The sequence below is a fragment of the Muscardinus avellanarius genome, assembly GCF_963383645.1.
Source record: "Muscardinus avellanarius genome assembly, chromosome: 20".
Lineage (NCBI taxonomy): Eukaryota > Metazoa > Chordata > Mammalia > Rodentia > Gliridae > Muscardinus > Muscardinus avellanarius.
In genome coordinates this window covers 3,280,054-3,306,547 of record NC_137806.1, presented here as the reverse complement: position 1 = coordinate 3,306,547, position 26,494 = coordinate 3,280,054, and the positions used below count along the sequence as shown (strand labels likewise).

Below are 26,494 nucleotides of genomic sequence, written 5' to 3'. Positions count from 1 at the left end.
TTCCAAGTGAACTATAGGTCTCATCCCTTAGGGAACGCTATATCCAATGTTATTGGTACCCCATATAAGATTGAGTTTCTTTTTACCCTTCCTGGGCTGGGTTTGTCAGGAAATCTCGTCTCCTTCAGGCTACAGCAGCTTAGGACTCTTTCGCCTGTGTGTGTGATTGTTTTTTGTCTTAAAGATAGAGGCAAAATTTTAGTCTTAACACCCGTAAGCCAGTACCGGTGCTGTTCTGTTCTAGAAATTTTAGCACTGCTCTGATACAATAAAACCTTCTTTCTCGCCAACTGGTTCAACTTCAGCATAGGCAGGATGTCCAGAACCTCTTCGAAATTTCATCGCAGGCCATCTGCTTGGGCGTCTCTAAAACAGAAAATGCAAAAATAATGAGTTTCGGGGTGAGATGTTAGCATCAGAAAGATCTATTTGCCAACAATTCTAGATTAACTTTGGAATTAAATCGACTAACCCACTGAGTGATCTCTTATGACTGCCACAGTTTGGATTGACAAGCAGCCTCCTCTATAAGCCCCCGGGGCCCCGGGCCTGCCCCTTCACGGCAGCCCGTCTACCCCTGCAGGTGGCAGTCCGTCTATCCCTGCAGGTGGCAGTCCGTCTGTGCATCTGCCCAAAGGATCAAGAGCTACTACAAGGCAAGGATCGATGTCCTATGCATGTTTATGTCTGAAAAGTGCCCAAGAGAAAGTTAAACTTGAGCTATAGTTTAAAAAAATGGTCTTCTTTCATGGTACTGAGGATGGAACCCAGGGGCATTCTAGCTCCGAGCTACACCCCCAGCCCTACTTTTTATTCTTTATTTGGAAACAGGGTCTCACTGAGCTGCAAAGGGCCTCGCTAAGTAGTAGCTGAGGCTGTCTGAGAACCGCGATCCTCCTGTCTCAGCCTCCCGAGAAATGATCTTTTTAATATATAGCCACAGGTACTTTTTCATCTCTAGAAGTAAATACTGATAGCATTTAATTTTATCTATTGATTCACTCAAAAATGTAAGGCTGCAAAATTCTTCTCAGTTCCTAAAAGTGTGCTTCCAATGAAGTGCTAGACTGCCTAATAAATAAGCTAAAAAAGCTAAAAGAAATATCATTTAGTAGCTTAAGAAATTGTTTATTAAGAGAACCATACCCATTTATGACTTTATACATCTGAAAATTAACGATATTATACCCTGAAAATGGAATCCGTTGTTGTCGGGGGTGTGGACAGTCTTGAGCCTATTGACGCTGACACTGCACGGTACACACTAGTCCTAAAAGGCAGGTTATTTGTATTGACAGAAAGGAAGCACTTCTCTCCAGCACTCTGTGATGTAGACATAGACATGCTGAAATGGGTGATTAAGTTATAGCAGCAGAAGACACTCAGATGCATTTCACAGCTGCAGTGACACTAGAAATGATCACCCCATTTATCAAAAGGCCTGCAATTTGGGGGTAAATAAGACAGTAAATATTACAGGAAGTTTGTTTCTATCTAAAGAATTTTAATGCAAAAGAAAGTTAAATATCACGTACATACACTGGCATTTGGTATCTTGCTAGATTTGCCAATGATGTGCCCTTGGCAATGATTAATGGCTACGGGAGAAGTTTTTCACATCAAATGGGAATGAGTGTTGCTCTACTTTGGAAAGATACCAATCTAGATAATTGCATCCTGTCTACTAATCGTATTATGTGCTGTCTCTATAATACTGAGCAGTCAGAATGCCGTATATTTATTAATTGATTAAGCCTCCAGAGGTAAATGACACTGAATGATGCTTATTGTTCAAAAGAAGGAATAACACTAAGGAGAAGGCCGCACAGCAAAACAATGTGCCTGGAACGGGGATGAGAACCACCCTCACTGGGCAGGTCTGAGCGCACCTAGGGAGCCGGTGCTGCAACCCATGGTCACTCTGGTTTCAGGAGTGAGGCCTATCTGCTGTGGAGCCCCTTTCTGGTTTCCAGGATTTTACAACTGAATCCTTTCAAAGCCATGACTAGGCTAGGCAAACGGCTTCCCTAAGTCTTGGCTTCAGTTTCTACCTCTCCAACCTCCAAATGACCTGTGGATCCAGCGGGCAACTGCAGCCCTGTGAACCAGCGCCAATCCCCAAGCCTAATGCTTACAGACGACCTGGAATCAGAGATCCCCAGATAGGGTCTTACTGAATGGCCATGACGGAGTCACTTAGATTTTGGACAAACCTGAGAAGCTAGCAAATGGCAGGGTCAAGATAAAAGTAAAATATCCCAGTTATGATGGTGCACACCTGTGATCCCAGCGCTTTGGAGGCCGAGACAGGAGGATAACAGGTTAAAGGCCAGCATCAGTAAACTTAGTGAAATTCTCAGCAATCTAAAGAGACCTTGTTTCTAAACAAAAAAAAAAATAGAGCTGGGGGTGTTACTAGGAGGTAGAATACCTCTTGGTTCGATCCCTAGTAACACACACACACACACACACACACACACACACACACACGATTACAGTGAAATCCATCTATTACTAAAGTTAATTCTGCTCACTGTAGATATTATTTCTTAAAATTCAAATGGTTTATGTACAACTCACCAAACATGTGTGAACATGGTTTTATTTTTTTATTCTTAAGAATATAATATTATTCACAACTTCAGTATTTTTTTATTGTCAGAATTGCTAAGTCCATAATTTTGTCTTAGGGATAAGGTTGTTGATAACATAAAACTGTTGTGCAGTGAAGTTTCCTTTGTTCAGAAAAATCTAAATTTATGTTTATGATTTATTTATATATCTTTAAGAATAATTTTCCTTGATCTTTTTATTACTCATCTTAGAACAAGTATAAATATACTTCACTGCGGTTTAAAATTCCTAGACATCCCACCTCTCACACCTAATTTGGCTAAACTCTCTGTGATATTATTCATATGCATATCATTGCTAAACATGAATAAAATATAATAGTGTAATGCAAGTATGAAATTATTCAAGAAGGCTTATTCCTACTCCTATAATTTTGAGCTAAATTAAAAGGTATTTTTATAATAATAAAAGTGTGTGTGTGTGTGTGTGTGTGTGTGTGTGTGTGTGTGTGTGATACTGTGGATTAAATCCAGAGGCTTCAAAATATGAAACTTTTTGAGTGCTGATATGGTGGCATAAATGGAAAATTCCACCCGATAAAACTTTGTTTCATAAATAAAATTATTAAAAATATGCTATAAATGACCTCCAGGCTCTGAGTATAAGGCATATGAAACAAACGAATTTTGCTTTTAGACTTGAAGCTCATTCCTAAGTGCCTGCCTCCCTCTCTCTCTCTCTCTCTCTCTCTCTCCCTATATATATATATATATATATATATATATATATATATATATATATATACATGAAATATTCCAAAATAAAAAAGTCCCAAACCTGAGATATTTTTGGTCCCAAGCATTTGGATAAAGGATATTGAACCTGTAATGAAATCTAAACAATGTTATGCAGCTGGAGTTCTCTAACCCTCTCTTAGTGCACTGCAACCATACATCACAGTGAGATTCCAAGTGATGGGAACACCTGCCACAGTGCTTGGCGTCGGCCCTCGCTGCTCCTCCTTCCCCACACGGCAGTAAGACCAGTGGCGATACCTGTATGCGCTGCCATACTGTTGTTCCAACTCTTCTTCAATCCTCTTTTTCTTCCTTCCTTAACCCCCTTTTACTATATTCTACTAGTCTCTTCATGTTTATCTGAGGTGCCTTATTTTTCTTCCACATATGAACAACATATAGCCCTTGACTTTCTGAGACTGGATAATCTCACTTAGTATAATATTCCCTAGTTTCATCTATTTTCCTGCCAATGACATAATTTCATTCTTTATTTCCTTTATAATGCCTTGATATCCTGATCTTAGTTCTAAAAATGCCAAATAAAAAGCAACAACTTCACCAAAAATTTTGTGTTCTTTCTAGAATAGAGAAACAGGCAGTGCCGTCTTGTATCACAAAACAATTATGTGATCAGTAAAAAATATTTAATTTCTCTGGGCCTTTGTTTATTCATTCATAAAAATGATAGTTAGTTGGTCATCTAAAATCCTAGGAACTTTATTCTTGTTGGCCTAAGATAACTGACCTTCAAGTTGGAGAGAAGACCACAATTTGAATGAAGCCCAGCAAGTCTTTTATGTTATATTTCTTCTGATCATTGCCTCTCCTGTCTCACTGTATTAATTTTTAGAATACCTAAATTTATGGGAAAATTTTATTAACTAGTTATAATTGAAATTGCTTTTCTGTGTCGATTTGCAGTTACTCAGAGCTATTTGTAGAAATGAAAATAAAAAGCAACAACAACTTTCACAGGATGACTTAACATTTAGTTCTCATAGAAAAGTCCTTAAAGGTGGTCCTAAAGTGTGAGCCACCTAGCTGGTGGACGAGGGAGACATTTTGGGCTTGCCGTGAACTTCCAAGTGTGATGGGTACAAATTGGCATTTTAGGGAAGGGATATAGTGAACTTCTTTCTTGAGGATGAGACATCTCCAAACCAGCCTTTTTTTTAGAATGGCTAATTCGAATTACTGCAGAAATCTGATAGGAGCCTCAGGGTCCCCGGCTAGCAGAGCAGGATGTATGCAGAACTTTGCAGAATTCAAACCAGACGGTGACGTTAATTCGTTACGGAAGACTCAGGATGCCATGCCCTAAAACATTACAGGTGTAATGCGCGGGTGATCTTTAATTTCATTTCTGAGAGCTGTTTGTGCGATTAATCACATTCAGAAGGAAATGTGCAGTGATATGGCGGCGCGAGCTAGCCAGTGCAGCAGGCATTCTCCCTAATTACTTCTTCAGTGCTATTAATTGAACAATCACCCGGCGCTGTCTCAATGGCCCGTGGCAAGGCAATTAGCTCCAATACCCACAAACGCACCTGTAGGGCCCTGGGTCGGCAGTGTGCACAGGACTACATGTGACCGGAGACCTGTTTTCTGATGCAGACTGCGGGCAGTGCTTTGGGCTGGGTTAGAGAACTTGGAAAGGGAATTGGAGGCAGGAGTGTGAGAGGAGAGGGTCTGAATGTCAAGCTCAGCTAGAAGACACCAAGGTGCACGGTGGCCCTTGGTAGGCAGCTGATTGTACGTGTCTGGCACTCTGTGTTGCCTCCCTTCGGTAGCTGACAGGAAGGGGAAAGTGGGGGAACCACTTCCTGGCACGTGGTGTGGCTGGCTTCTTAGTGGCTCGGTGGTTTTCTCATCACAAAATAAAATGAACTGGGTTATAGGATTTTTTTTCCAAAAACAAAAACATATTTAGCCAGGTGTGGTGGCTCACGCTTGTAACCCCAACATTTGGGAGGCTGAGATGGAAGTATCACAGTCTGCAGACAGCCTCAGCTACTGAGGCCCTTTGCAACTCAGGGAGACCCTGTTTCCAAATAAAGAATAAAATACGGCTGAGGGTGTAGCTCGGAGGTAGACCGCCCCTGAGCTTTACCCCAGCACTGCGAAAAATAAATTAAAAAAAATTAAAACCAGCTGGGTATGGTGGTGCACATCTGTAATCCCAGTACTTGGGAGGCTGAGACAGGAGAATTTCAGGTTCAAACCCAGCCTAAGCAATTTAGTGAGGCTCTCAGCAAGTTAGTGAGATAGTGCTTCCAAATAAAAATAAAAGTCTTTCATTTGTGATGGTGGGATCGGCTTACACGTACCTTGGGAGCCATGGGGGTGTCTATGAACTCTATACTTTCTTAAAGTATATATTTGGAAACAGTAAGACAAAACCTGTATTTTTCAAATTGGACTGTGGATGCAAACCTGAGGGCTCCTTGTTCAGACACAGGTTCTAGCTCCGTGGGTCTGGGAGGCTGGACACTCTGTATTTCTAGTCAGCTTCCCATGATGCTATGCTGCTGAGTCAGGGGACATTTTTTTTTTTCTTTTTGTATGTGGCAAAGGGATTGAACCCAGGAATGTTTAACCTCTGACTTAGATCTCTAGCCTTATTATTTATTTTGAAACAGGGTCTCAATATGGTGTTGAGGGTCTTACTAAGTTGCTGAGGCTGGCCTCCTACCCTCCTGTCTCAACCTCCCAAGTCCTGGGATAAAACAGGTGTGGCCCCTGAGCCCAGCCATGAGACACATTTTGAAGAGCCAGGTGATGACTCTGCAAGGTCTCTTCAAACAAGAACCCCCTCCCAAAGTGAGCAGAGTAAAAATGATTGGACTGCAATCTTCTTCCTTATGTCTCTGGCAGATCCTGGGAATAGAATACATGTTCTTGTGGGCGGCCAGGCTTTCAATATTTAGCTTTTATAAAGTTTGAGTATCCAGGTGAAGGGAACATTTTCCCTTCTTTTATACCTAGAAATACAAGTATTCTTCCTTTTCTCTATTTTGTGTTGAGTATTTCCTGTCTCAAATCACAAGGCTGAGCTGCCAGTTTCAGCAAATACAGACAATACCGATAATCCTGGTATTTAGGAGGCCGAGAGAGGAGCCCCGCAGTGTAGAGACCAGCTTCAGCAGCTTAGTGACACTCTCAGCAAGCTAGCAAGACACTGTTTCAAAAGTGAGGTACGTAAATAAATAAATGAGGCCGGGCGCAGTGGCGCACGCTTGTAATCTCCGCGCTTGGGAGGCTGAGACAGGAGGATCGCGCAGATTCGAAGGCAGCCTCAGCTACTGAGTGAGGCTCTCAGCAACTTAGCGAGACCCTATTTCCAAATGACATATAAAATGGGTCTGAGAGTGTAGCCCGGAGGTAGAAAGCCTCTGGGTTCTACCCCTAGTATCGCTAAAATAAAAATAAAAATAAAAAAATAAATGAATAAAATGGGCTGGGGGTATAGCTCAGAGGTAGAATGCCCATGGGGTTTAATCCCCTGCAAAACACACACACACACACACACACACACACACACACACATTTGTATCAATAGAAATAGTTGCATGGGTGAAATGGACACAAGACAAAGGAGAAAATACAGGTCTCCATCCATGGCACGCTGCTGCTTTGCGTAGGACTCATCCCAGCTTCAGGAGATAACACGATCGGCTTCCTGTGCTTTGTTTTGTCTTGTTCTCTACTTTGTCCCCTTGGTAACTTTAATGACTTGAATACTCCTTATTTCAGGGTTCCTCCTGGATCACTTTGAGAATCTCCACTTGCATCTTGTCAGTGCTGTTCATTCTACCTCGCCTCTAAACAGCGCCTCGTGGCTCCGGCCGTCCTCTGGCCCTGCTCTGCCTCTGCGTCCTCAGGATTCTAGGGCACCAACTCTCCTTGGTCGACAGCCCACCCAGCCTTCCCTTAACTTCCTGAAAGCCCAAAGGCCTCTTCAATCAATTTACATTCTGTTCTCATCTATTTGACAGTCGATTCTAGATGAGTTCCCCCATCCAAACATCCTTATCTCCTATATTTTCTTTCTTCAGATCTTAAAATGTTGCAGCAAGTTCAGAAAAAAGACCCATCTTCAGGTTATCCCAGCCCCAAAGAATCAGGCTCCAATGTCAATTGGAGTCGGTGATTAGTGTACTCATCTTCTGGTGCATTCTTATAATGCACTCAAACCCCATCTCTTCATTTTCCACCACTCAGTCCCCTGCCGCCCTCCCTCCACTCTGTATGTCTCCACCCATTTCCACTGAGAAGATTAAGCCATTAAGAAGCCGCTAATCCTCCCCCCACCCCAGGCTGCCTTCCTATCTACTCCTGCTTCCTTCTTATCTGGAATACTCTTCTCTGTTGCATAGTTAATTGCTTTTCCTGCTCAGTAATCCGTCTCTGCCATGAAGTTACTTAAGTCTCCTTCCCAAGCACCTAAAAACACTACTTCCTTTGTGTCGCTGCCTGTGCCCACACTCAATACAGAAAAAGAGATGCTTTATGTGATATTTCTTTATGCCCATAGTTTATTTTCTTGCTCTCCCTTGCTCCCTCTCTGGAATCCATTTTTAAAGCTTTTTTTTTTTTTATCCCCTTAAATCTGATGCCTGTTCAGTCCCTTGAAATTGCATTCCTCCAGGTCACTCGTAATCTCACTGTCAAATTAATTTCTTTTGGTCTCTTTTCTCGAGTTCCTAGACCTTTCTGCTGCTCCTGACCTCCTCATTCTTAACACGTTTCTTTCTGCTGACTTGACGGCATATTTTCCTGCATCTTGCTGTTTAGGGGGAGCTTGTTTATTTTGTTTTGTTTTTATCTTGAAATGGTCTCCTCTTTTGGTTCATGAACCCTGAGTGTTAGCATCGCCTAAGGTTTCACGAGGAGCTCTCTAATCTCTAGGAGCAGTCCCCTTTATTCTCCTAGGTTTCAACTTCCACTATTATCATTTCCATCTTTTCGCACCTGCTTGACCTTCATCCAGTGCTTTTCCTTAGTAGCTTTGAAAAGAGGCCCAGGTGTGATGTGACAATCAGCTCACAGCAAACGAGCTATCTTCCTTCCTACATGAACCTTGGCTTCTGAGGTTTCTAATTCTTGCACTAAAACATCTCATTTCCCACTTCCTTAGTCACCTTTGATTCTTATTTTCCTCATTCCACATTTCGTTCATATTGAATGAGGGTAACTTTGTGTGTGTGTGTTCGTGGGGTGCTAGGGATTGAACCCAGGGACATTTTACCTTTTAGCTACATTCGAAGCCCTAGTTTATCTTTATTTCATGCTCACTAACTTGATGAGAGTTTCCCTAAATTGCGGAGGCTGTCCTCAAGCCTGTCATCTTGTCTCGAACTCCCAAGTACAGGAATCACAAGCATCTGCCACAATACCTGGCTGACACCCTTCCTACCCTTAAGCGTGAGCTGGAGGAGATGTTTACAAGTGGCTCAGTTTTTTGGAATCTCACTTCATCTGTAAAACAAGGCCATAACTGTGCCCATACTTACTAATATCATTGGGGAACAAGGATAATTGGCTGAAAACACTCTCAGACACAAATCTTCATGCAACTGAAAACAGTTACATCCTATCTTCCTCCTTGAGTTCATCCTCGAATTAGCTCCTCCTTGAATTAGTCCCATCCCCTCCCCGTACCAAAACCCACAGTTAGCTCTCAGCAGCCGCCCCACACACGGACTGACCTTCCACTGCTCTCCCGAGACTTCGCAATGGCCACAAGTGCTTGTTTTCTACTAACAATTAGTAATAATTTGCTATTAGACAGGCAATTTACTCTAAAGAAAAGTAAGTCACAGTGGCCGTGACAACAAGCAAGCTCACTGTGTGCAGGGCCTGGGCTCCCATTCAGGACGAGGCTGCGCTGGTCATAAACGCTCTAGTAAAAGTCAAGTGTGAGTTAGTGCCGCTCCCTACAGCAGTAAGACTGGCCGTGTCGCTCAGCAAGCTGTTGTGGAGCTCAGTGGACGCTGAGCACCATTTGCTGGAGCACACACGTGTTCCTATGAGGGCAGTGTGAAGTCAGAGAGAGCTGGCGAGCTACCTCAAGGAGTCGTGTGCTTTAATCCACAATTAATCACTTGACAAGAAAAGCACCCGATGGTACGCTTGATGCCACCAAATCCATGCGTGAATACTTTTCATGTGAAGGTTTGGAGCGATGCCTACCAGTCAAGGTAGGGCATACACGGACTCACATAGATTACCAGTATTCAATAATATATCTTAATTTGTATATGCTTAAATGAAATTAAAACTTTTATGTTTAATGAAATTAAAATATTGACATCTAAAAATGGGTAAGCAGAATTGTCAACCTTTTTTTGGGGGGGTGGTATTGGGGTTACCTGGAAACCCTTCTACCTCCGGGCTACACTCCCAGACACTATTTTTTATATTTTTATTTAGAAACAGGGTGTCTTAAGCCAGCGAGGCTGGCTTCAAACCTGTGCGTGACCCCCCTGTCTCGGCCTTCCAAGCGCGGGGATTACAAACGTGCGCCACCACACCCAGAAGAATGGTCAACTTTTTTATTTTGTTTTGTTGTTTTGTTTTTGGTACTGGGGACTGAACCCAGGGGCATTCTATCTCTGAACTACATCTCCCTTTTTATTTTGAAATAGGGTCGCACTAAATCACTGAAGCTAACCTCAAATCTCTGACTCTCTTGTCTTAACCTTCTAAGTACAGGAATTATAATCATGTGTCACTATGACTGGTTGGTGAATCTTTTAAATCTGAGAAACTTGTCCTGCAATGATACAAACATAAAACCTAATATATTACCCATGTTGCCAATTTCTACCAAAAAAAAAGTTGGTGGCATTTTTTTCCAAATAATATCCAATAAATCATTCTATTTCTTGGGTGGAAGAACTACAGCCTTCTATGGTGTGTGCGTATGTGTTATTTTTTCTCTTTTGGTTACTCAAAAATAAGATGTATTTGCGTACTCCAAGCATGCACAAACATGCCTTCTAGTTTATCTTGCAATTTTTATACCTTCCTGAAACATATAAATTCCAGAAAGAGAAACAAGAATATCCTAGACTTAGAGGATATTTCTTCCAGATTAATCACTTAAATACCCTCTATAAAGTCTTAGAGAATGGGTCTTCTTAAATGATTAAATATCTCTGCAGAATAAGAGTTTATCACTTAGGAAGCATCTCTGGGTAGTAGAAAGTCTTTTTTTTTTCTTTTTTTTGCAGTTCTTACGATGGAGCCCCAGGCCTATATATGCCACACAAATGTTTTACCAAATGTGCAATGCCCATAGAACTTGAAAGTCTTTATAATCAGCTGATATTTGTATGTATCTTTACAGTTTCTCCTCAAAGATCCTCAATTTCAATCTACAGACCCATCCAGAATAGGTCAGTTGTCCGGCTCATAGATCCGCCCAGTGAGAGTGGTAGGGAGCACCTTTTCTGCTGATGTCTACTAGAACCTCTCCTTTCCTTCATTCTTGGCACGAGTTTTAAGGTTTTTTTTTTTTTTTTTTTTTACTGGATTGAACCCAGACGCATTCTACCTTTACAAGCCCTTTATATATATACTTTTGTTTTGAAATAGGGTCTTGTTAGGTTGCTGAAGAGTCTCACTGGTCTCAAATCTGTAATCCTCCTCTCTCAGCCTCCCAAGTACTGGGATCACAGGTATGTGCCACCATGCCAGTCTTCAAGTTTTTATTGTTCTTAATCCCTCCCCTCTAAACATATTTGAGGCTGACTGTGGTCTTTCACAAGTATACGATGCAGAATGGACTCTACCACTTTTGATGAGGGCCATTCTGGTCTTCATGAAACATGTATTTTTAAAGCATAGCAACATACTGAGTGATAAGAATTGAGATTATTTCTGACTAAAACTCAATATTCTTTACCTGTTCTCATGCTACCTCAAATTTTCTCCACATTACACTTACACATACATATTCAAAATTCAAGTCTAGTTACAAGCTACTGAACCACAATTAGATATTCCAAGGTCACCAACACCAAGAAAAAATGCTTGGAAAAAATGTGACATAAATTCAAACATAAAGCAAGAAAAAAATCTACTTTTTATTGAGAGGATTAGCTCTTACTAAAACCCTAGGACTTCAAGTTATACTATGATTTTGAATAAGTGTGACAAATTTACTTTCTTTTTATAAAATAAAATGTCATCTCCCTTTTTACAAAGCAAATGCCATTTCTTCAATGTTCATATCAAGCATAAGACTTGGCACTGAACTGATGTTTAAAACCAATTATTCTCATGAATGGCTTTCATCTATCTAAAGTGTATCTCATCAATAGTAATTCTTAGTTACCTCATTAATTAAAATATAATGTATAGTAATTAGCCAAAAGCAGAGAATGAAAACACAGAACTAATAATTCTGATATAGATTCACTTAAAATGTAAAGCAAGAAAAACTGCTTTAATTTTGAATTAAAATTATTTTATTAATGTTAAGAAAGTTTTATAAAATTTCATTACAAAAAAGTAAAATAAACTTCATGAATTTGAAAATTAAAATTACCTTTGGTTATTTATTTCTAAAAGAAGTACAAAAGGTTCAGCCACTCCCAATATTTATAATAAAATCTTTGTATTTTATTCTCTAGATTCTTAATTTTCTTTTACTCTGAAATTGAAGTATTTATTTTTAAATATTTTACATAGACCAATGGAGCAGAATAGAAGACCCAGAAACAAGTCTACACACTTTCAGCCAATTGATTTTTGACAAAGGGGCCAAAAACATACACTGGAAAAAAAGATAGCCTCTTCAACAAATGGTGTTGGCAAAACTGGTTAACCATATGCAGAAAATTGGAAATTAATTCCACTTTCAGGACTCCAGATAACGGAGGGGAAATATCAGCAACGTTTGAATGGAAAGATAGGAGAGGAGGAAGGCTGATCTTGATTAATGAGGGTCTACATTCGAATATGTGTAAAATTATGAATATGACATGGTTACCCTGGACAACCATTGGTGGGAGGGGGGAAGGAAAAACAGGGGCGGGGGGGGGAGAGGGCACCAAATATATTTTAAATGTATTTTATGTTCAATAAAAAATTTGTTTAAAAAAAAGAAATTAATCCCACTTTCTCACCCTGCCCAAGAGTCAATTCAAGATGGATCAAAGACTTGGAGGTTAGACCAGAGACCTTGAAGCTCCTTGAAGAGGGCATAGGTCAAACACTGCAACACACAGGCACAGATAAACACTTTCTCAACAAGACTGCAAAGGCACAACAAACTAAAAGGCAGATCAGTATGTGGGATTGCATGAAACTGAAGAGCTTCTGTACAGCAAAGGAAACTGTCACGAACCTCAGTCGAGAGCCAACAGAATGGGAAAAGATTTTTGCCACCTACATCTCCAATAGAGGACTAATATCTAGAATATACAGAGAACTCAAGAAACTCAACACTAAAAAAAAAAATCATCCAATCAAAAAATGGGCAAGAGAACTAAATAGACACTTCACGAAAGAAGAAATTCAAATGGCCAATAAATACATGAAAAAATGCTCAACATCGTGGCAATCAGAGAGATGCAAATCAAAACTACCTGAGATCTCACCTAACTCCAACTAGAATGGCAATCATTCAAAACACAAACAACAACAGATGCTGGCGAGGATATAGAGAAGTGGGATGTCTAAAACATTGTTGGTGGGACTGCAAACTAGTGCAACCAGTTTGGAAAAGAGTATGGAGGATTCTCAGAAGAATGGGAACAAATTTACCATTCGATCCAGCAATACCACTTCTGGGTATCTACCCAAAAGAAAGGAAACCAAACTACCAAACTAATGCATGTGTATCTATGTTCATAGCTGCACAATTCACCATAGCCAAACTATGGAACCAGCCAAGATGTCCATCAACAGATGAATGGATTATAAAACTGTGGGATGTGTACACAATGGAATTTTACTCAGCCATTAAAAAAAATAAAATTGCGGTATTTTCAGGGAAATGGATGGATCTTGAGGACATTATGCTAAGCGAGATTAGTCACTCGCAAGAAGTAAGGAATCGGATGCTTTCCCTAATATGTGAAAGCTAGGGTGAAAGGGGTCCTAGGAGGAGCTCCAGGTGAAAAAGGATCCTACAGAGGAGCAAATAAGGCTCCTAACTGTGGGGACGGGAGGGGGAGAGGGAAACACTTTAAAGCACACGATGGACTTATTCATATCGAAGTCAATCACTAAACCAAGCACGGGAGGGAGGGATGGGGAGGCAGTGAGGTGGGGACTGGGTGGGGGCTGGCTGGGTGATGTGTACATTTGAGTCTACACAAGTCTTTTTACCCCATTATGATGTATAAATACAATACACCAATAAAAAATAAAAAAGAAAATATATTATTTTTTCTAAATATTAAAATTTCTATGATCTGTACCTAACAACAGAAAAGTTTTAGAATTTAGTCACAAATGTCACAGGGAAGAAATTATTCAGCAGCTGATACCATAAATACAGTTATCTTCTCTTTAAGAGGTAACAGAAGAAAATGATCAGTATACCTTCAACATGCATCATTTTCTAAAAGTGATATAATTCAAGTATATAAGTGTCTAGGTAAATTACAGCTTTGAAGATTTTCTTTTATTTATTAAGTTGATGTTTTATGTATTAAGATATTCCTTGTGAACTATCTATTTATTTTGATGATCCTATGTACCATTAAAAACAAATGGGAAATGAAAATTTAGAAAGAATTAGAGCAGAAGGCTCGATAAAATATATGACATTTTATTTAATGTTTTTATCAATCCTTCCCAATGAAGAGAAGATAATACTTCATTAAATTGGAAACCCTAATATAGTTTTCAGAAAATAAAAATATGTTAACCAGCAAGTAAAGGTGACATCTATGAAAGAAATCTTATTTTGATTGATTATATAAAAAAGGCAACCAGCCATTAACTTGAACTGACAGATGTCTCTAAAATATTCAGGAATGTACCCAAACACAATTCTAGTCACAGAGAGAGGAGAGAAAATTATAGACATACAAACAATGTCACCCCTCTCTTTTGTGGTATTGGAAATTAACTCAGAGGCATTCAACCTCTGAGCTACACACCCAGCCCTTTATTTATTTTTTTATTTTTTAAACAGGGTCTCACTAAGTTTCTGAGGTTGGCCTCAACCTGCAATCGTCCTGTCTCAGCCTCCCAAGTACTGGGCCTACCAGCCTGTGCCACCATACCTGGCCTAGTATCTCTCTTTTTAAAGTAACCAGGTTTTATCTATTTTCCTCACTATTTTCTATAAGTCTGAAAAGCTGCTATCTGACAATACAGCTCCCTTAACAGAGCGCTGAACCATTTCAGTCAGGTTCTGCTTGATCTTTCTTTCCTTCCAGCGGTTGATCAGACGTGACCTCCATCTTTAGCTTCTTCTAATAGAAAGAAGAAATATTTTTTGTTTCAATGAATCATTTTTTTTTCTCCTTGAGTTTTCTTGAAAACTGAAATAAGGCTAAGGTATACCTTAAGGGCAAAACTCAGTTATAAAGAATGTGTGATTTCAAGATAAAAAAAAATGATTGAGGATCTATGAACCGACATCTGTATTTACTGTCTATGTTAGTCAACGGATCATGTCTTCCAGACTCCCGGGTGTTATTTATCCTGCAGCTGCTCAGTAAGATGCCAAACTTTTCATAAACACGTTTTTCTCCCAAGAAGCAGCCTCTGAATCCTGGCCTGGCTCTTTTCTCTGGCTTCTTTCCTGTTGGCACTCTTGATTGCCAGGAAAAAAGGGGAGGACCGCAACTGCCTGCCTTTCTTCAATCACACATTCCATCAATCTTTGTTATCCACAAATATTCCTTGGGACAGGGAACTCCCACAGTGGGAGACAGCTCAAAGGGCACAGGCCGGGATCACACGTCCTGAGCAGAGGTCTTGGCTCTGTCACCAGGTGTCATATGACCCAAGGAAATTGTTGTACTTGAGTCGCTATTTGTGCCTTGGACTGGAATCCAGCAAATGGGTAGGAAAGATACTGCCCACTGGGGTCCTAGGAACCAACAACTCTGTTGACTGGAACTTATCGGGTTTCAAAGTCCATTTCGATTACTGCTATGTCATGGAAACCAGGCAAATAACAAACACCCGAGAAACAGCAAATAGGTACATGAATGAGTAGTTAATTTGTCAGTTGGCTTTGGTCATCTTTTCCCTCTTTACAACTCCAATCTCCTTACCCCTTTGCTGAAAATTAGTTGGTTTCTTAGTTTTAGTTACTTTTTAAAGTATCATTATTATTGTTTGTGGTGCTGAGTATTGGACCCAGGAGCATTCCACAGTCAAACTACACCTTCAGCCTTTTATTTATTTTTTTATGTTGTTTTGAAACAGGTCTCTTACTAGGTTGATGAGAGTCTCACTAAGTTTCTAAGACTTGCCTTGAACCTCCAAACCTCCTATCTCAACTTCCCAAGTCCTGGGATTATAGACATGTTCCACCAGGCCCGGCTTAAAAAAATAAAGTCCAATATCATATTCATAGAATCTATTTCCTAAGGTTTTGATAATCTTTATCACTAGGTACTTACAGATTTTTCATTATTTTTATAAATATGGAACAATCAAACCATCACATCCAAATACTAGCTATTATTTAAATATACTAAGAAAAATTCAAAGAATGTTCAATATTAGTTTTTTTTAAATTAAGACTTCATTTCCGAATTATTTTCTTTATAGTCCATGGGGTTCTGGGTTTTTTTTCTAAGTGGTAAAACACATGCAAGGCCCTGGGTTTAATCATCAGTGTGTGGGTCTGCATGCACACACACACACACACACACACACACACACACACATCTTTTAATGGGAATGTCTATCTTGTAAGCTTTATATGATTACTGCTTTATTATACTAATTTCTTAACCTTTACTTAAATCACATTTTATGTACTTTTATTTAAAAATCTTTAATAATGGTATGAAAATAATAATATTCAATAATTCAAGCATTGAGCTCTGTGACCTATTCATGAAACAATGAAATTTATCAGAAATCACAGATCTTGTGCCTGGAAATGTTTGGCGATCATTAAATTTAATGCAGAACCTCAGGCGCAATGAATCTTCCAGAGACACTACTTTTTATCAAAATCCATTAAAAATTAAGAAACACTAGTTTATTTGAATATTTGTTCTCTTCCAGCTGGTTTCAAGATAATAAACTGCATTTTAAAACGCTTTTAAAGCATGCATCAATATTCTTATTTAATACAATGAACTTTGGTAAAAATCAGACACCCTTTGGAAAACAACAGATTATCCAGAAAAATAACACAAAATGTAAGCTATCCACTAAAACATCAAAGTAATGCTCAGTCTAAAATCCAAGAAGGATTAGAGGAGATAAGTTAGTGGAAAACAGGCGAGTCTTCCAGGTTGAAGAGATACTGGTGTTTTGGGAGAGCAAGACTCTTGTTCTGACCATTGTATAAAGACACGGAATTGAAATGTTTAACTCATTGCTTAATTACGGTTTATGGGGCATTGATTTGCTTTATTACCTCATTTTCTTTCTACAAATAAGAAGCTTAAAAACTGTGTAAATAATTCATCTGAGGAAGAGTGTGGGCATTTCTAAACTGTATAATGACTAGTGGATATTTTCTGCAGAGCAAAATATAGAGATACTGGCCACTCATGATTATTACTCAGAACACTCTAGAATATCAATATAATATGCCTGTGGGCGATGATTCTGGCAATATTTATGAAATGCCTATAAACTATTTCTTTGTTTCTACTTCAGGGAGTCTGTTCTATAGAAATAATATATGTGATTAGATATACATCATCCTACATTTCTATTGAAGAGTGTATGTAAAAAAGACCCTTCACACACAGCCACACTGCCTGGGGAAAAGGGTTTGGGTAGTCTCTAGAGTCGGACAGCCTGGGCTCAAACCCTCACTCCACTAGGTGATGTTGGCAAATAATTTAATTCTAGTACTAGGGAGGCTGAGACAGGAGAATTGCAGGTTTAAGGCCAGCCTCAGCAACACAAGACTCTCAGCAAACTAGTGAGATTTTTTTTTTCCAAAAGAAAAAATAAAAAGGGTTCGAGGTGTAGCTTGGAGGTCCCTGAGTTCAATCTTCCATACAATAAATTAATTAATTAATTAATAAAGTGATGTGTGTATACCGCTATCATCCTGTACCTCATAATGATGTATGATTACAAAGTATCAATAATAAATAAATAAATAGGTATAAATCACTTTTCCAGTACATTTAGTAAATATTAGCAGTTATAAATATGTTCATAATGGACCTAAAAAAAAAAAAGAGAGAAGATCCCATTTGGGAAAAGACTTGTGAACTCTGTTTCTCTAGGGCACAGACACTAAATTTTATCACAGTGTATGCAGTGTCTGACACAGGAACTAATTCACACGAATCTTCACTGCAGTCTAGAATTTGCGTGAAATGTATGAGATACGCGTCGTCACATGTTGACATCACTGCCACTGGGGCTGAATCTCACAGACAGCAAGGTGTCACAGCATAAGTGGCCGTGTGGGATGCGCCTGACATCTGTTGCAGTCTGTGGCTGACACACTAATGGTCCCTAGAGACATCCCCATCCTCATCTGTGAAACCCATCATGGCAACAGCAGCTCTACAGACGTTGTGAACGGGGAGACTGTTCTGGGCTCTTTAGCTGGGTCCAGTATAATCGAAAAGGGGCCTCACAAGAAAGAGGCAGGAGGGTTGGGAGTAGAAGACTCCATGGCAAAAACAGAGATTTTTTTTTTTTTTTTTCCTTTTGCAAGTCTGGAGATAGAGCCCAGGGGCACTCGACCTCCGAGCTACACCCCCTGCCCTATTTTTTATTCTTTATTTTGAAACCGGGTCTCACTGAGTTGCGAAGGGCCTCACTAAGTAGCTGAGGCGGTCCATGAACCACGATTCTCCAGTCTCAGCCTCCCGGATGTTGGGATTACAAGCGTGCGCCACCACGCCAGGCTAGAAACAGAGTTTGCAATGATCATACAGGCAGCCTACAGGAGCTGGGAGTGGCAAGGGAAGGCTCCTTCCCTGAAACCTGCAGACAGCCAGCCCTGCCAGCGCTCTGACCTAGTGAGCCCGATTTTGGACTTTGGCCTCCAGAACTCTAAGATGCCCGTGTCCTGGAAGTCGTGATTTAAGCAGGCTCTGGTGGAGAGGAGAGAAGATGGGTAGCCTGCAAAAATGATTCTGCTTCACTTCCATGTGGAAGGATAAGAAAGCTATTTCTGGAACTATGGTTGCTTGACCTTGACTAAGTTATTCTACCTCTCTGAGCCTGTCTCTGATATGAAAGTTATAGGACGATATTTTCCCCAAGATTTCTCCTAACTTTAAAGTTCTGTGAGTGTGCCTGTATACACAAACACACTCTGTACACATGTGAATATTAAACCATGAGACTGGCTCAAAAGGGTCAATGCATCAAACAAGCAAATATTCCTGCTATTGTCTGGTCTTGTTTTGTAGTTACATGGCAGTTGCTGCAAAGTAGCCTTATTAAATTTGCTGCTAATACCCTAACATCAGTTATTTCAAAGTCTCCTCTTTCACAATGGCAGAAAAGAAACTACACAGCTTGTTAAAAAGCTTACACATGTGTGAAAACTAACAGAGGCGGCAGCAACCCAAGGTCTGGCTGGTCATGACTTTTACCTTGTCCCTTGCCTGTTCTTTGAGAAATACATTCATAATCTCAGGTCCATTTCCTCCCTGACAACTGAGCCATTAACAAAACTTATTAATAGCTTTTCACCTAAATGCAATGTTTGCTAATCTCTAATAATTAAGATACTAAATGAGGGTGCTTTTTTGGGGAATATGTTTTCCATGAAATTTCACTGGATGTTTGAGATGTCCTAAGATATTTATGTATATATTTTTTCCAATCTGGGAATGAAACCTAGAGACATTTTACCTCCAAGCTACACTCTCAGCCCTACTGTTTATTCTTCATTTTGAAACAAGGTCTCACTGAGTTGCAGGGGGCCTCACTAAGTAGCTGAGGCTGTCAGCAAACCACTATCTTCCTGTCTCAGCCTCCCGAATGCTAGGATTACAAGCGTGTACCACCACGCCTGGCTTGTTTATGTGTTTTTTCCAGGAATTATTGGTAGAATATGTAGCTTTTGAAAAAAGCTCAGCTTATTTAATCCAGATCATAAGAAATTTATAAGTCTTTTGAGTACAATAAATTACATATAGATTTAACTCTAATGCAAAACAGAATGGGAAATGTCAGAGAATAGTATGTTCCAATAGAATATTAGTAGCAATAAAGTTTCAGAGGAAAAAGGGCTCACCTCCAGCTGCCCAGGCAGGTGGATGGTCTAGAGGAGCTAGTGGCATGGAAGTCTTATTGGCTCCTGAGCTCAAGAACTGAGATGGAAGGGGGGAATTTCTTGGTGGATGAAGCAGGATGACCAATGTCTTTGTGGAATATAGTAATTACTGTGCACACAGAAAAGAGCTAAAAGTTTAATACAGCAATCGTTCTAAATCCAGGTTGGGAGCCATGAGCCAGAGATTGAGCAATACACGTGATCAGAATTTCCACGGCCCTGAGGCCCACATGCAGAGACCACACTTTAATTCTGCAGACAGTAGACCGTCAGATAGGACTTGAAAGCAATCTTTTGATTGATTTGCATTTACCTATACCCGTTACAGGAGACAAAGGTAAGTTTTAACTCTGTAGTCTAAAAGGCATTATTGACTAATTCTCAGTCAACAGGTGAACAAAATTCCAAGCAAATTTTCTGCATTTCACACAATAAATTGTAACTGAATACTTACATGTTTGAAACTCTGGAAAAAAAGATTTTCTTTATTGTTTATAGACACTCCCCAACTTTTTTTGCTTACCTCCCGCTTTTCAAAAAAATTACTCAGCATCCGCTTGGAAATCTACCTTTGCGCGCCCGTGTGTGTGTGTGTGTGTGTGTGTGTGTGTGTGTGTGTGTGTCTGTGTGTGTGTGTAATACCGGGGAATATATCCAGGGCTTTTTTTTTTTAACCTCTGAGCTACACCCCTAGCCCTATTTTATTTTTTATTTTGAAAGAAGGTCTTGCTGAATTACTACATATATCTCAAATCTGCGGTCCTCCTGTCTGAGCCTCCCCCAAAGTCTAACTTCTTTAAGGAAATAAACAGAGAGATGCAATGAGAACGTGATGTTCTTCTGTGTGCGAGGATTTAATTTCAGCACTCCCTGGGGTGTGGTATTGTCCACTTTTAGAACCTATGCTCTTATTTCTGGCATGCTTTGGTGTTGGGAGAGGAAAAATCTAATTAAGAAAACCCAAATTGTCATCAACAAATAAATATATCATAAAACTGTGGTCTATACACACAATGACATTTTACTCAGCGATAAAGAAGAACAAAATTAAGTCATTTGCTGGAAAATTGATGGAATTTGAGAATATTATGCTAAGTGAGATAACCCAGTGTCAGAAAGTGAACAGGCGTGTTTTTTTCTCATATGAGGAAGCTAGAAAGAAATTGGAAAAAAAAAATACCCTCAGATAGAGGAGTGGAGACTCCATTGGGGCATTGCAGGGGTTTAAGAGAGGAAGGAGGTTTAAGAGGGAATGAGGGGATTGGAGACATAATGGAGGCAGCAGTCTAAATGACGCTTTGTACATACACGGAATTATCAAGACCAATCTCAACAACACATATGGAGACGGGGAGAGAGTGAGGTGGGATCCAGAGGGGAGCATAACCAAGCGCTGTGGCAGGGAGATTCCCACCGCTCTACTCCTCACTATAATACAAGTACTTATAAAGATGTCAGAGTGAGATCTGTGCACACAGGAGGCCCAGGGAACCCTCCCTCTGGGGAGAGACGATGACTCGGTCACGCTGACTGCACTCAGAGGCCTCCAGGTTCCCCAGTGCCAGCCTTCAACCCGCTGCGGCTTGGCTCTGGCCCTTTTCACGTAGCTCCTGGAGTCTGCCCCAGCACTGGTGCTAAATCTGCATTCCATATTCGAAAACACAGTGCCAATCATCATGGGCTTCTTTTTATGCCTGTAGTGAATGTGAGTGTGTGTGTGTGCACACTTATATTCAACTGTAAATATGCACAAGTGTAGTGTATGTGTGTGTGCACTTATATATAACTGTATAAATATGCCCATGTGTAGTGAATGTGTGTGTACACTTACCTATAACTATATGGGTACGCACACACGTGACACAGAAGGATCACAGCACATACCATCGGCGTATTTATATATCTGTGAATTTGTGGTGCAGGTTGGGTTTTTTTCTAAATAGTTTGTGGGCATTCTGAGAGCAAGCTCACTATATTGGTATCATGTGTAAAGGCAACAATCAAAGAGTATTTACTTATCAATTGATTTAAGTCCAGTTCTTCAGCCTCCAGGGTATGCTGAATTTCCTCCAATATTACGAAAACAGCTGGCTAACATCCTTGATATAATAGGATGAAAAAGTATGGTTTCTATTTTCCTTTAGGTCTATAAAGAGCATGATAGCGTATTCCTTGAAAAGCTCCAGAGATAAGAAAATTGAACCCATCCTATGAAAGCACTCCATAAACATGTATGTGTGTGCATGTGCTTGAGAGCTGGAAACTGACGAGCCATGTGTTATCCATTGAACCCAGGTGGCGCTAGTGGATGGTCATGTTTCATCCATGTGTGTGGTTTTTGAGAGCCATACTTGGCACTTACCTCAATGAAGAAGATGCTGGCTGCTGATGTCGGATGGTGATACATGTACACTGTCACAAGAATGGCTGCTACTATAATGAGGACCAGGATGAGAATTCCGACGATGAGCCCCGCGTGGAGGGTCCCCCCTTTCTTTTCAGCAGCGCTGTCATCCGTCGAAGCTGAAAGGACATCCCAGCCATCAGAGCTTTTATATGTGAATCCTATAGTATTTTCACGTGGAGGTAGCTAGGTTTTTAATAAAGTAACATTGAACCTTTCTTTTTAACTTCCTTTTGAACTTTTCTTGTCTTTAGCACCAATGTTAGAGGTTATTTGGGCAATGAAAACTTCATGCCTCTGATGAATAAAAATGAATTATAATTTTAATTTCTAGCTCGATAAAATTAGAAGCCTTTCCTCTAAAAGCACTATAAACAATCTCAAAATCCAAGGAACTATACAATAAATCTAACTTTGATTTATCTTATTGAACTGACAAGAAAGAATTACTTTTTATGACTTTCTTACCTTTTATAAAACTTCAACTGAGTAGTACTAGACATTTCTTGCTAGGTGACACAGGCATTTTAATATGCATGAATGGTAAGCATAATTTAAAAAATCTACTTTAAACTAAAATGTTCTTTAAAAGTATACCAGATGTATGCTAAATGACCCTCAAATAGTTTTATCACTATCTAATGGGAAAACCCCAGCTTATGAAACTATTCCATGATGATACAGCCTGATTATTTTCCCTGACTTCTACTGAGCGGCTGGCGGCTGTGATACACGTTTTCAGAGATAGAAAGAGGGGGAAATTTCATTTCTAATGTAATAACTACCCAACCCGGAGTCAATCAAGCAAATAAAACTAATCTCTGAAGTCTTCTCTTGTTCTAGATTCTGCAATCCTTGATGACTACTCAGGCATTTAGCGATTTCCCACGTCATGTGCGTGGAGCGGGTAACTATCTTAGTGAGTAACATGAAGGGTATTTTTGAACCATGAGGTAATTCCATAAGACCCACTGGTGTTCCAGAACAGTGGTTCCCAATCCTTTTACTAACAATTGCCTTCTTTGTTATTTTTAACCTTTGCCCCTATGTTTTAAACATTTTTCTCTATTAAACTCGCTTAATAGGCACCACCTTACTTCTTTTATTTAAAATTTTTGTTCATAAAAGATGAACATGACTATCCGAATGAGTGGTTCATATGAACTTACAGAATTCCAGATAAAGAAGAAACACCCCAAACCCGACTTCCAGATAAAGAAGAAACACCCCAAACCCGACTTCCAGATAAAGAAGAAACACCCCAAACCTGACTTCCAAATTCTTCACCCATCCTTAATATTTTTTGCTTTAATTTATTTTTTGCTTGAAACTTGCTACTGTTCAGTGATCCTCCTCAAAAAGGGCTGTTCAAAATTCTAAAGATTTCCCTTACATACTAGAAATTTACTACTGAAGGAATATCAAATTTAAAGAGTAACTCATTACATAGAAATTCATGTGTAGCGTGCCAGGCTTATTTGCATTGCTTTGAAAATATCAAAGCTATAACCCTAAGAACCGAGCATAACCATCACTCTCTTTTGATATATGGGGAAACCAAGGCATGGGGTAATTAAGAAATGTGCTGGGTCAGGTACAAGCAGGCGGCCCTCACATAGAACCCTGGGTGTCTGGGCAATCGCCTCAGTTGACACTGAGCTGTGTGTACAGCTGTCTCCTCTTTCTCCTATCACGAGTTCTGGAAAAGAATTGTGAAAAAGTCCTGGTAATTTTAAGGAGTAGAAAATAGATTTAAGAAATGGTCAAAGAAGCTGCATGGGGTTTTTAGGAGGCCGGAGGCCAAGGCGGTCTCGTCAGTTCTCTGGGACATGGGCATGGTCAGTGGCTCCATCAGAGGCTTCTCGGTTTGTTGAAAGGAAACGAGGGAGACCAAAAGAGAAAACAAAAATGCTGTTGAAAACGAAAATGAGGTGAAAATCAAATAAATTTAAAAAATCCGTCTTCATCTGTCTGATAAGGTAACTGGCAAGTTTCCTTATCTCCATACTGTGGCCAACGGTAGCAATCATATTGTTGCCATGAGAATCTGACATTTTATACACCTAGACTTCTTAGGAGAGTGCCCGGCATCTACTAAGCACTTAATTAGCACTAAGCTCTTACACTAGCATCGTGGTTTTTAAAGGAAACAGAACTGAGGCGAATTATACTCCCAGATTCAGGACACCATATACACTATATTTTCACCCGTATGAATTGCTGCTTTTGAAGCTTAGCCTCCTTCTTAAGCATGCTGGTATGACTGCATCGTGTCAACTTGGCTTCTTTCTCATTTTTAAAGAGTATGACATAGTACTTTTCTGGGAGAATTTAATTAATTTTAAATGTGGCTTGGGGAAAATGTGACCAAAATTTCTACTTGAGCCCAAAGGGAAGCACTGAATGCTTCTTCGACTCCCAGGTCTATCCATCAGCTTTTTCTCCTTCCTTCCTCTTTTTCTTCTTTTCTACTTCTCTCTCTCCCTCTCTTCAGCTATTCTTCTCTGCCTATCTTCATCCATCCATCCATCCGTCCGTCTGTCCATCCGTCCATCCATCTGTCCGTCCATGCATCAATGTGTCCATCCAGCATCTGGCTCTCTTTTTGGATTTTGGGGTGTGTGTGTGTGTGTGTGTGTGTGTGTGTGTGTGTGTTACTGAGGATTGAACCCAGGGGCATTTTATCTTTCAGATATACCCCAAGCCTATTTAATTTAAATTTAATTTTATTTATTAATTTTTGTAGTGCTGAGAATTGAATCCAGGAGTACTCTACCTCTGAGTTATATCTCCAGCCCTTTTTATTGTTTATTTTGAGACAGAGTCTTAAGTTGCTGACAGGCTCAATAAATTGCTGACGCTCGCTTTAAGATCCTACTATGTTAGCCTCCCAAGTACTGGGATTACTGTACCACCATACTTGGATTATTATTATTATTTTTTTTGAAACAAGGTCTTGCTAAGTTACTGAGAGTCTAACTAAGTCGCTAAAGCTGGCCTTGAACCTGTGATCTACCTGATCCGTGGTGCCCGGCTGGTTTGTGGTCTTTTCTACACTGGGTGCCAGGTTTCAGTCTCACTTTCTTTATGAGTGCAGCATGGGGACAGGAAGGAGAAGGCACTGGTGAGTGCTGTCACCACCCAAGTAGGCCAGAGGGCCAGGACCTGCCGCCAGGGCAGCAGGCAAGAGGCTGACCTTCCCAGCAAGGAAGACCAGAGCAAGGCACAGGCTTCATCCAATAAGAGCCCTTGCCAGAACCAAGATTATATTTGAATTACAGGACCTACACTAGCAAACTTCATGATATAAAATAAAAGCAGGTTTGTACCCCAAATGTGGTCAGCCTCACTCGCTCACTCGTCCTCTGTATTGAAGCAGAAATATTCACGATCGCTTTTATTACTTACTCACACTCCTAGTGATGAACGAGCTATATCGACGCCCCGGCAAATCTTTCCTTTCCTTTGCTCTTTGAGATGTTAAGACACCTGGTTATGTATAATGCAATCTTTATAACATTTAGTTTGTTACTGGCCATATAAGGGTGTGTGTGTGTGTGTGTGTGTGTGTGTGTGTGTGTTGCTGGAGAGTGAACCCAGGGGTATTCTACCTATGAGCTACACCCCAGAGCCATTTTATCATTTTTATAAATTTTGAAATAAAGTCACGTTAAGTTACCGAAAGTCTCTTTAAGTTGCTGAGACTGGCGTCAAATCTTAAACTCCCAAATACTAGGATTACGGGTGTGCACCATCATGCCCAGATCATATAAGCATTTTTATAACATTTTAAAGTTACGGATTTTACTAAAATAAGCACATTTCATGGGTTCACAAAGACTGCTAACCAGGGAACAAATGTTATTGGATCGGAAGGTAAACACTCCCTTGAGGCGACTCAATTTTAAATTATTTCACTATTTGTTTTCCAATTTAATGTCACTGCTTGATCAAAAGGTACAGGTTTTGTATATTCATGAGTGTTGAGGACAGAAGTCGGGGGCTCTTCTGTGTTAAAAATGATGAGACCCTCAATGCAAACACGTGGAGCCAGGAGTGGTGGTGTACGTTTGTAGTCTCAGTGCTTAGGCTGAGATAGAAGGATTGCAGGTTTGAGGGCAGTCTCAGAAACCTAGCAAGATCCGAGATCCTGTTTTAAAGTAAAAAATAAAAAGGGCTAGGGCTGTAGCTCAGAGGTAGAATGCCCCTGGATAACACACACACACACACACACACACACACACACACACACACCCCAAAAAAACCCAAAGCCAAAGCTAACATTTGAAAAATGTAAGC

The 26,494-nt window shown here is 40.1% G+C and overlaps 1 protein-coding gene across 1 annotated transcript in view; it reads right to left on the bottom strand.

Annotated features, from left to right (window-relative positions):
• Nucleotides 1-249: 249 nt before the first annotated feature.
• Nucleotides 250-26,494, bottom strand: part of PLXDC2 (plexin domain containing 2) — a gene marked incomplete at both ends in the record, with an annotated part of 432,850 nt that continues 406,605 nt past the window's right edge. The window contains 2 exons of the mRNA XM_080716877.1: nt 250-366; nt 22,154-22,314. Coding sequence (XP_080573003.1) covers nt 250-366; nt 22,154-22,314 — 278 coding nt within the window. The remainder of the gene's footprint in view (nt 367-22,153; nt 22,315-26,494) is intronic.